The 12,108-nt window shown below is 43.5% G+C and overlaps 1 protein-coding gene across 1 annotated transcript in view; it reads right to left on the bottom strand.

The window, feature by feature from the left end:
- Positions 1-12,108, bottom strand: part of LOC104837796 (neural-cadherin-like) — a gene marked incomplete at its 5' end in the record, with an annotated part of 54,836 nt that overhangs the window by 22,450 nt on the left and 20,278 nt on the right. The window contains 10 exons of the mRNA XM_010577145.1: positions 55-198; positions 358-544; positions 1,726-1,853; positions 4,523-4,772; positions 5,715-5,882; positions 6,010-6,182; positions 9,496-9,666; positions 10,905-11,073; positions 11,418-11,590; positions 11,939-12,081. Coding sequence (XP_010575447.1) covers positions 55-198; positions 358-544; positions 1,726-1,853; positions 4,523-4,772; positions 5,715-5,882; positions 6,010-6,182; positions 9,496-9,666; positions 10,905-11,073; positions 11,418-11,590; positions 11,939-12,081 — 1,706 coding nt within the window. The remainder of the gene's footprint in view (positions 1-54; positions 199-357; positions 545-1,725; positions 1,854-4,522; positions 4,773-5,714; positions 5,883-6,009; positions 6,183-9,495; positions 9,667-10,904; positions 11,074-11,417; positions 11,591-11,938; positions 12,082-12,108) is intronic.

Here is a 12,108-nt window from a genome sequence, read left to right on the forward strand (position 1 = left end):
CACAACACCCAGTCATACTAAGAGGACTTAGAAAGACATGCAGGGTCCACTCACCCTCATCTTCATCATCTGCTGTTGCTGTCACAACAGGACTTCCAACATCCCTGTCCTCATCTATGCTGACCTCATACACTGACCGAGGAAACGCTGGAGCGTTGTCATTCACATCACTGACAAAAATCCTTACGTAGGCTGTGTCTAAGAAGGAGACGCAAGAGGAACATGCAGACTAGAAATGGCAGAGGTGGAATACCTTGTCGTATTCCAGACAGCTCACATACACCCCAAGTCTAGAAAACTCAAGGAACCCAATCTCTGATATCTTTTACCCAATATATTATTCCTTACTGGTTTTACCTGTGTTGGGCTGCCCATGAACACCAGGTCTAGCAGATTCTGAAGAGTCCTGAGACTGAACTTCAATCAAATAAGAGGCTCTTTTCTCTCTGTCAAAAGATGCATGGGTGGAAATAATTCCTGTCTCGGGCTCAATGGTGAAGAATTGGTAATCCTCACTAGCATCTTTCAATATTAAGTAGTGAACCTAAAAAGGAAATAGTTAAAAGAGGTTGCATTTTCCACTTCTATTTGTATGTCCAAGTGCTGTGACCTCCCCCTTCCCCAGCAGCCTCCTGGATCTGTCTGCAAAACAGCAACACTCTGAGAAAAGACAGTTCATCTGGACAGAATTTTTCTGGGTCTTTTGCCCATTTTGACATAATAAACCAGAATTCTCAAACAGAAGAACATCTGTACCAGTGATATCAAGGCCCATCAAGCCCAGTATCTAATGTCCAACAGTGGCCAGCAGGAGCAGTTAAAAAAGATCATGAATAACAGAAGGACAGAGAATGTATGGAATGACATCTTCCCTGGTGCCTCCCTAGCTTCTAGCAACCCACTGTGCTTCCGATCTCAAAAAAAATGGGGCTGAGAGTTTGGGTCACATTCAGCAGGAGTGAACAAATGAAAACCTCCACTGATGAAAGCTATCCACATTTTTCCCTTTAACAAAGGTTTGGCTTCCTCCTCTGAAAAAAACATTTCCACCCCCAAGTCATGCCCAGAGCACTGCCAGGCAGTTCTACCACACAGGTTGCTCTTCAGAAGTTGCAAAATGACAGTTACAGAACAGTAGATCTCTGCTAGCTAGAGTTCCCTCCCAGAAGAGCTAGTAGGATTTTTGGAAAAGGCTCAGGAAAATGCACAGAAAATGAGCAGTTTCCTTCATAACACTACTTTTTCCTAGGGTTGGGTCATTATGACAATGATGGTCAAATGTTGGTTTGACCAACCATTTGACCAATGGTGGTGAAATGAAATGTTATTTAATTGACCATATTTAAACAGCCATGTTTAACTGACCATAATCACTGACGGTCAATTAAATAATGAGCTGAAGAGATGAGAGTTTGGAAACATGTTCTGCAGCTACCTCCACTTGTCTTGTCACGGAGCAACCCTGAGAATCACGCCACAGTGCTTTATCACAGTTGCTGGATCAGGATGAGCTGCTATGACGCAGGATCTCAAGATCGTGAACAGCTTCTTCTCTGCCCGCATCCCATATTATGCACATCAGGCATATGCTAGACAAATGCTTGACAAGTGCTGTATGAAGTGTTTGTGGCTCATTACCCTGTCATCTGCTGTCTGCGCACTCTCACTAATTACAACACTAAAACTTGCCTATTGGGAGGAAAAGAATAGGATGTAAAGTCAAACCTCTCCATGTAGGCCAGAATCCAAGTCCGTAGCTAACACCTGAACCACAGATGTGCCAACATCAGCTCCTTCTGGCACAGACACCTCGTAGTTAGAAGACACGAAGAATGGAACATTATCATTGACATCTGCAAAAGGAGTTGATGGGGATCATGGTAAGAAAGTGTTTGAAGACTTTTTTTTACTGTCGTAATTTTGCTTGGAGAAAGAACTCACATTGTTCACAGTAAGAAGCAATCCTGCTTTGGGTCTTCCCATTTTCATGGCAGCTGTCAGGCATTTTACAGACATTGAGCAGTTTCTGGGAGACAGTGGCCTAATTTCAGCTAAGATACCGGCTAATGATTTGACCAGCAATTTTACTTATAGGAAGTCCATGAATGTCAGGACCAGGAGGCCTGTCATCCACAGTCTGCAAAGCGCTGGTTATCTACAGCAGCAGGTAATTTCAGCATTTTATTAAGGGCTGATTAACATATGGTGGAATTAAACTTGCAGAGTCTATAGAGTTGACAAAGAGCACATGTAAAACAGTCTTTCCTGGCCTTTGCAGGGCAGTATAGCAAGAGTCATGTTAGGCTGTAGGACCTAATGATTATTTAGGATGCACTTGCACATTAGCCTCCCTCGTCTAACTACTGGCCAATGTCCAAAGGAAGCATACTGATCTTCCCACTCTTGTCATCCTGCTCTAAGCCATGGGATCCCCCTTCCCACGAGCTGGATCACGTGGCCCCGTGTTGACAGCGCTCGTTTTGTTGCTCTGAGAGAGACTGCCTTTCCAGAGAGAAAAGGGCTCGCTGTGATCCGAAACGCTCTGCAGCTGTGCAATCGCCAGATCCAACGCAAGGGACGTGGTGAGATTGTGCAGGTGAAGGCAAGGAAGGGCTGCCCCAGGGGCAGCCGTCTGCAGTCAGGTCAGGTTAGGCACAAGGCAAAGCCACGTTAAGCTTACACCGGTGCTGGTCTTGCTTGTCTTCCTTGCCTGACCCTTGTAGAGACCTAAACTGGAAAAGGTATGCCCAGGGTTTTGAAGGGCCAGTTTCTGACACATTTTCTCCCTAAAACTGCTGCGTAAGACCAGGTGAGCACAAGGGACAGGCAGCAGAACTATGGCAGCACTGACTCCAATCCATTTAAACTGCTCTAGAATCATGTCCTCCTGCTCAACCTGTGACAAATCAGTCTGGTGTTCCTCCTTGTCTGCAAGATGACTAAACTCAGAAATGCTGCATAGTCCCCTACATCTTTTTGCACTTTTCACAGTTTAAAAGCCACGTATTAAGAAAGTCATTTTCCTGTTTTGTGGCACAGTGCCAAAACAGATGAGCTGTAATGAAAGTTCCTTGGATCCATCTGTCTTTATGAAGAGCAGACAAAATTCTTAGTATCTCATTCTGCAAACCCTTAAGCACACATTTAGTTTTACTACTGCCACATGACTCCATTGATTCTGACACAACTATTTGCAGGACCAATGTCTTAAATTACTTTTCATTTTTTAGAGTTGTCAGTGTGGGGTCCTATAAATCCCAATTTTCTTTCTCTCTTATATGCATAATCATCTGTGAAAACTTCTTTTCTAACAAGTTGGGTTTGGTTTTTTTTTTTGTATTTTATAGAAGAGAATATGTCTTGTTAGAGATAAGTTTCAGAAAATTCACTGAGCAAGGAAGGCAAATAAGATGCTATAAAAGACTTCCTTTCCTGTGTGCTTGTGCATATATAAAGGACAATTCTGCATGTGAAACTTTCTGGTGGTTATTTCTCTTAAAGGTGTTTAAAGACATACATGTGTGTGTAAACATTTTTTTGTATAAAATACTAAGTTATTGAAAAACGATTTTTGCTTGTGAGCAAAATGAAGTTTCTGCCAAATTCTGATACCAATTACTGCACTATAGGAAAAATCTTTGGGGTCATGGTCCATAATCTACAATGAGGCTCAGACCCTGACTTGAAGCACTCTTGATCTACAAACCTGAAGGGTTTTTGCATTGCTGGATTGTGGAAGACAGAACAATGCTGTGATAAAGTGAAGCACGGAAGTTGGATTCCCATTCAAATTACCACTTAGGTCTCTCTTGTCCATGGTGGTGAGGAAGACAAATGTTTTTGCTGGAGACTTCACTTACTTATGTTTTCATCTAAATGTCTACATATCAAAACTAACTCCACTGGTGCTTCAAAAAGCAGGAATTAAAATCAGATTTATAGTTTTATGTGGATCTACAGGAGTAGAGCCTTACAAAAAGATTCTACTATAAGGAGGGTTGGATCAAATTTTTGAAAATTGCATCTATTGTAAGAACCGTTGCATTTTCATTTCTGGAGTTTTAATCTCAGTGTTCAATAGAAAATTCTGAATATAACAAAAACCCCTAAACAGATATCAAACACAAACCCAACCTATCTGGGCTGTTTCTCTTTCTATAGCACATAATATTTCCAGTAATACTCATCTCCTTTCAATAGCTTGGGGACATTTACTAGATTTCTCCTCCTATCAAAAGAAAATCTTTCCAATTACATTTATAAAAGCAGGCACTAGTGTTGCGTAAACATTCAGACAGCCCATTTTTGCACTATCACATTTCTACATTTGATAGTTGTACTTAGAAATTGTCTCAAATAGACCTTTTCAATGACTGCATGACTTCCTTTTACAGTATAGAAACATACTAAGCATTCTTAGGTGATTTGTAATTTCATGGATGTTACCTGAATTTGTGGTGTTATACTAAAAATAACAAAAATATTGTTCTGAATGAGCTGTTCTAACAGTAGCAAAGCTTACCTGTTACATTCACACAAACAGTAGTAAAGGAAGCTAAAGGAGTCATTGCTACGTTTTGTGCCCGGACTGTCAGGGTGAAAAACTTAGTTGTCTCAAAGTCAAGTGGTTCAGCGACTAGAAGAGAAGCAGATCCATCAGCTCTGTTTGGCTTCAGATAGAAACGAACTGGCATGTTAGTCTCTGGAACTTGACCCTCCTCCAGATTATACGTAACCCTGGGATCACCAAGAGGGGATGTGGCTTTGATGGTCTGAAGAAGAAAAGAGCCACGACATATGTTCATGAAGCATGAGGTTGCAAGTGTTAAGTGTTCAGTTTGATGGCAAGAACATACATGCATGTATGTTCTCCAACATACATGCCTGTATGACTTGGATAACAGACAAAAGAGAAACAGTTTACAGACCTGAGTTTCATTTTACAACATTTAGTTTTGATGCAGGTCTTTAATCAACAGTAAATTTACCTCCTGTAAATGTGCCAAGCAAGAACTGCATCACTGGCTAAAGGAAATCTCTCCTCTCTCCTCCTTCCAAAACAAAAGCAATTCAAAAGGAGATGATTTCTCCACCGAGTTGTACATTTTACCAGGTGAGATACAGACAAAACCTAAATTGTTTGCAAGTATTTGGATATTACATGCAGGAGGAGGAAAGCAGGGATCATCTGGCAATTTAGAGAAGAGACTATCCTTAAAGAATAAGTCTGTACAGGTTAAAAAGGAATTGGTTTGGGTTAGAAGAGTCCAAAGCAAACTACAGCTGTTTCATGCTGTAGTGCTAAACTGAGAAAAAGCTGTAGGAAAGATGGAGGCAGGCAGCATGGTCCACTGAGGATGGAGGAGTGAGGAGCCAGCCCTTGGCAGGAACACTCAAGGATTTCCCACGCAGGCAGAGCACGGGTCTTGCTTCTCATTCACAGCCGCTGCCTGCGGGAGCACACCCCGAGGGCTGTCGGTTTAAGAAGTCACTGGGAAAACTGCTGCCAGCTGAAACACTGGCCTATTCTGCAGCAGGTACTCCTGACAAACACTGATGGGGTACACAGCTGCGAAGCCTGATCAGGAAACAGCATGACGCCGTAATGTTGCGGAGCAGGCATCCGTGCACTCTTAACATGGAGATGGAGCACAACAGAGGAAGAAGTTGAAATGAGAAGGAGAGGGAGGGAAGTGACAGCACTTTCAACATACCACTATCCTGGTGTCACGAATGGTGTTTTCAGGGATGGTTACCCAGTATCTGCTCTGCTCCCACTGGGGCGGCTGGCTGAGTGCATTAGTGACAGTTACCGTCAGCTCCACGGTGCTGCTTCTGTTCCCTCCGTCTGTCGCTACAATATAGCGACTAATGCGTGTCGTCTATGAAACGAAGAAGATCGAGGATATTTGCAAACCATTTTGTACAAATCAAGAGACTGCCATTAACCCTCCGCAATGGATTTGAGGGGTTGGAGGTTGCTCAGTTCCAAGCAGAGAGTCGCATTACCTGGGGTAGCAGGCAGTTAACGTATACCCAGCCCGTGCTGGGGTTGATCTGGAAGTATTCCAGCTGGTGCTCTAACATCGAGTACGTGACAGCAGCATTCACACCTTGGTCACTGTCATGAGCTGCAACACGGAGGAAACTCATCCCCACCGGAGTGTCTTCGCTGAGGAAGTCTTTGAAAAGACAAAGGCATGGTCAGCAGGTCTTGCTCTGATTTACCAGGCTGTGTATAACAGAAACACTCCTGTAAGAAAAAAAATCTCTTCGTGTGAGATTGAATGTTTCTGTAATGAGGCAGGTTATAAAGTATCGCTACTAACAGAGTGTCTGCAGTCCTCTTTTAGCTTCCCCTTCTCTTTCCCCTGACACGCTGGGCTGTCAAGCCGACTGCTGGTGGAGCAGGTTTGCCGACTACGCCGCTGCCAGCACTCGTGCCTCTCCATGGTGGTGCTGGCAAAGCCGGCAGCCGCCCGCCCGCCCACCCACCGCTTCAGATCACAGCCCAGGCTGCTGGGCTCAGCTGCTGATAAAAGCAGGTTGGCATCAAAAGGTATTCTGTGCGAATTGAATTAATCCCGAACGTGAGTGGCAGCAGCACCATTGCCAGCGGGAGGCAGTAGGGAATCACAAAGCATGAAGACTCAGGTCGTAGTGAGGATGCCCCCAACACCCCAGTGTTTTGGAGAAGCTGCCCAGGGCAAGGGCAATGAGCATTTATACATGGCCCTTTCCTTAGGTCTCAATCCCTGCTCCCAGCAATCCACCTGAGATAGAGGCTGTGCCTTTGTGTCCGTAGCCTTACACAGACCAGTCCTTCTTTGAACCTGCTTTTATAAACATAATCTAAAAAACCTGGAGGCAAAGAGTCGCACAGCCGAAGTACCCATTGCACAGAAAAGTAATTCATTTTGTCTTCCTAATGCCTGATTCCTGGCAAGGACACCAACAAAATGATGGGAAATTGTGAGCAGTCATTTCCTACTCCCCTCCTCTCTGCGAGGCATAATTTTATATAAAGCTATTGCATCCCTGCCGGCTGCCTCTTTTCCATACCCCAGTCTTTAGACTGCTCTGATCTCACTTTGGTCCTGCTCTTCCCTCCATCCTCAGCCATCCAGCCCCAATTCCTCCTCCAAGTAGCTATGGGTGTTTGCCTGATCAGGTTTTTGAGCCATTTCCATGCACTAAGGCTCCATCAGCTCAGCGTATTGAAACAGCCCTGGCAGTGGGAAGGCTGCCGCAGTTAGGTTTAGACAATCCAGTCAGTCTAGGTAATCATTCTTGTTCAGAAGCTATTTCATATCTTTGATTTCCCTTGTATGTGTCTCCTTTAGCATTTTTGAGGTGGGACAATCAGGTTTGCACACTGCTGATAAAGTGGAGTGGCCAAGTTTTCTGTTTTGGTTTTCTTCCTTAACATCTATGCTCCGAGGCAGCGGGGCAGTAGAACCTTAAACCACCACCACTGCTTGCTCCATGAACACAAATTTGAACTTTAATTAGCTGCCCTTGTCCCCCAGGACATTTAGTTGGCCTAGGATTCATATTCCTGGTATGTCAGTAAAAGCCAAAGCTGCTCTCAGAGGAGATTTACTGGCACTAAAATAGATTAATGGAAATGGAATTTATTGCTAAGAAACACTGTAAAATATCCTTTTTTGTGTGTTTAAATTTATGTCTTTATAGTCAAATCCTGTTAAATCACATTGTAAGAAAAAATACAAAATTACTTGGAAGGGCCATACTCTCTCATTTCATGTACTTCTGCTTGCTGCTAGCATAACTCTAACACTTACTATACCACCCCTACTGCATAGAGTTAATAATTTCTTTAATGTCTGTTTTGTAGGCAAATGATAAGATGTATGGCTTAAATCAGGGATTTGACCAACATCCTAGTGCAGAGGAATAAAGAACCAGCAGTTGCCAGGAAGAATAGACTATGACTAATGGCATTTGATCTTGTTAGAGAAGAAGCTATTTTTAATTCTGTGACGTGCAGACATTGATTACTTATGTATAGATGCTGGAAAAGTGCTATGCATAAAGTGACCTCATTATCTGCCATTTCCCCATCCCAAAGGACTGCCTTTGCTTCAGGACCTTTGCTGGTTGTCTGTGTTCATGAAAAAAGAAGAAAATCAACCCATTCCTCAGAAGTGCTGAAGTCACCATAATTACCAAATGCAACGTCTCAGCTTCACTAATTTAAAAAAAAAAAAATCCAGGGCAGTTTCACCTGAAGGACATGTTTGAAGATAGAATACAAAGGTTCATCTTTGCACAATCATTACCTTTACCTCAAGGACTTCTGTGCTCTGTCCGAAAATATTTCTCTCCAGTGAGATCACTCCCACCTGACTTCTCAGCACTGCTTTGGCCAGGTTTGCAGAAACCACTGGTAGGAATTTAGAAATGGCTATTCCCAATCTGCACATTTTAACCCATTTGGCACTGGGAGTTAGTCACTGTAAGTTATTCTAAAAGGTGGAACACAATTTTCTTTCTGACCTTGTGCATAACTCTGAAGTGTGGATGTATATTTAGACTATTTCCTAGCAGGTCACTTCTCCTTGCTAAAATCCTGCCATGCAAGCATCCAGCCTCTTTTTGAATCCTGCTAAAATGCTGGCCCCTGTGATGCTAAAGACGACTTACTTAAGAGCTATCTTCAGTTTAATAAGGCATTGGTCACCGCTCTGCCTTACATGACATTTCCATAGAACTGGCAAAACATCTCCAAAATGGAGTTGTTGCCACATGCATCATCAACCATTTTTTGCCATTTTGAGGCAATTATGCAAGGAAAGGCCTGTTCTAGTCCAGCAGCTAGGGAGTACACTTGTCACTTGTGGGTGACATCAAGTGTTGAGGGTCCAAGTGCAGGATTTTACTGGAGAAGCATCAAGTAAAATTAAATGCAAGACTGATGAAAAGCATGTCATGTGGGGATGAAAAAGGGAATGGCACCAGGACAAATAGGAAAAGCTAGCTCAGCAGCAGAGTTACAGGAGGCATCAGGGCTCACAGCCAATGGCAGGCTAGAAGCCAAGGATCTGGGGCTGTTTGACAAGAGATAAATACCACTCCAGCCTATTTGAACACAGGTGCTGTGTCCAAGAGACACAGATGACAAATGCTCTTCTAGTCAAGGCCGATGACTTCTCAGCTAGGATGTCACGTTGTGTTTCGGGACATTGAATAAAAATTCAGTGCACAGAAAAACTAGGGAGGGAAAAGCCACAAAGGGATAGATCTGCCTGATCACTAGGAGTGAAGACTCTCAATGTTTTTAAGAGTATTGCAATGAATAAAGAGGACAGTGATCAATTCTGCATATATCCACTGATGACGGATAAAGCGGTAACTAGCTTAGTTGGCAGCACCTAAAGTTGGCTGGTCACCTAAAAAACTGACCACTGTTACAAGGAACTCTTAAACAGGTTCATGTTGCAGTACTGGGACAGGTAGTTAAGAAACACTCACACTGATAGCGACTGTTCTCAAACTTGGGATCGTTGTCATTGATGTCAGCAATAAGGACGGTGATCTGACACACGCCGATCAGCGGTTCCTGTGCCTGGTCGGTAGCGGTAACAGACAGTGTATACTCTCTCTGCTTCTCCCGGTCAAAACTCTGCGTGGTTGTGATGACTCCTGGGAACACAGACACCTCCTGTCTGCATGTCACAGCCTCGGGGCTGAATTTGCAGAAAGGGACCAGCACGTCTCCCACACAAGAGGAAGCTCTGACCGCATGCAGCACAACCGTCAAGCTTAATCCACACCAACTCTGCAACATCTGTCTTGGACAGGACCAATACCAGTTCTCTTGTCTCTCCTCTCCTCACTTGCCACATACTGCCAAGGGTCAACAGCTTTCTCTCCAGCTGCCCTGATAAGGAGCTTCAGTCTGAGTACCTTGTTATCTCACTCCTCATGGAGCACAATAGGACTTTCTCCTCCTCATCAAGAGGCATCTCTTAGGTTTACTCCAGAGATAGTCCAAGTAACTGAATATTTTGAAGACAGCTTATTAATCCGGGGAAGAGTTATACCACAGAAGGCATGAGTGATGTGACCAAAGTCATCTCTACTGTGGGAGCTGGAGGCTGCTTCATTGAACAGATAGGGTGGAATCACATAGCTCAGTTAATAAATTGAACAATTTTCTCCCCGTATACAGCTTTTCCTCTCCACTGACCAGGTCTCTCCCTGTCTCAGATATTTTTTTCTGTTTAGGAGACTTCAAACTGGCCTTCTGGAGGCCACTTTCAGACCTATGTCAGTACCATGCTAGGGAACAGGATTCTACTGCTCTGTTGTTGGTCCTTCCAGTCTCCTGTGCAGTCCTGGACATGCAAATATCCTATCTTTTTTTTGACTATAGCAACATCAACTACTTTTATAACTCCTTCACCTGAAATGCGTCAAGACTGTCTGTCATTGCCCTGTTCTGGTACGAGCGTTTTGCCTCTACATGCACTGCACTGGACCTCCTATTTCTGCATGAGATGAGAAATAAACTGTGGCCATGCTGAAGGGAAGAACGAACTCAAGCTGTTGGCGTCACACTTTCTGCTCTGCATTTTTATAGCTACACTTGATCCAATAGGAAGATAACTGATACAGAATAGCTTTTTATCTTCCTATTTAACTGGGGTTTGTTCCCCTACTTAATTTGTCATTTAAATCACTATCATCTTAATTTAATCTATGTGCATGGCTATCCATATACTCGGAACTTTTTCAGTGTTTATTCCACAAGCTGTTATAGCTAACCCTGCAGTTACACCGTTAAAGCCTGAGCCCACTTGGACACACTCATACAGTGGCATTCTCATTACAATACAATGCCATTTTCACTTTATCTCAGTAACCTGAAAGCTACTGACCTGTGTCTGGGTCAATGCTGAAGCCCAGGGAAGCTCCATCTCGGTGCATGAGCCCATACTTCACCTCTCCGTTAACGCCGAGGTCTGCATCGTAGGCTTCTACCTGTAGCACATACGTGCCTGGAGGCTGATTCTCCAGAACCCAGGTGCTGTCACTGTAGTAAGCGCACTAAAAATACACCCAAACATCCAATGCTACATATTACACAGAGCCACGTGAATTTGCTGCACAGTGTCAATATTTTTTCCAGCACTTCTGAGAAGAACTCAGAAGAAAATCACTTCTATTACTTATACTCACAAAGAAATCAAGCTCTAAGGGAGAGGAAGGAAAAAAGGAGAATAAAGACTTTACACTTTAAGTATGAAGAAAGCTGGCTGTGTGTTCACTTACAGATTCATTCTGCTCTGTACACACAATCCCTTCAGCCCGCCGGCAAACACCAGTAGCCAAGGAGAGTCTATAACACCAATTATGGATGGGAAAAGAATATCTGCAGAAAGACATCTTACCTCTCTAAAGACAGGCTTGTTGTTATTAATGTCATTAACTCCTACAATAACCTCAGCAAAACTGCTGAGAGGGGTGGGTCCCCCCGAGGCATTGTCATCTATCGCAGTGATGTTCAGTGTGTATTGTGGCCCTTTCAGATTGGGTGGTGGGTTTCTGCGGAGTTTAATGATACCTAAATTTGGAAGCATAAAGTGTCATTTTATTTTACTGTATAAACAAACAAAATCACGTAAGCATCACATTTCTCTGCCGCTGTATTTTTGGTTCAGCTTGTATTTGGGTTGAAAAGCATAGGATTCAGTCATCTTAAACCACACAGTCCCTGGACCAGAACCTCAAATTTTGGTTGATATTTGGAGGACAAGCATCATATCAAAGAGCTAATTCTCATTGATACGAAGCATCCCCATTTGCAGATTATACAAACATGGTGCTTTCTTATGATTTTTGACACACAGGTGAAGCAGAGTCAATACAGATTAGACAGTAAATAACAGTGTTCTAAAACCCCTTTCCTTACCTTTTTGACTATCCAGTTCAAAGTTGCCCTCCTCATTACCTCCCATAATCAGATATAGCAGCCCGTCTCCGTCAGGGTCCTCTGCCCGAACAGTAGCCACTAAGGTGCTGGGACCAGCATCTTCCGAAAGGAAAGTTCTGTAACTGATGGACATAAGGGAGCAATGGCAG

The sequence above is a fragment of the Haliaeetus leucocephalus genome, unplaced genomic scaffold (genome assembly GCF_000737465.1).
Source record: "Haliaeetus leucocephalus isolate CR32 unplaced genomic scaffold, Haliaeetus_leucocephalus-4.0 Scaffold555, whole genome shotgun sequence".
In the NCBI taxonomy this organism is placed as follows: domain Eukaryota; kingdom Metazoa; phylum Chordata; class Aves; order Accipitriformes; family Accipitridae; genus Haliaeetus; species Haliaeetus leucocephalus.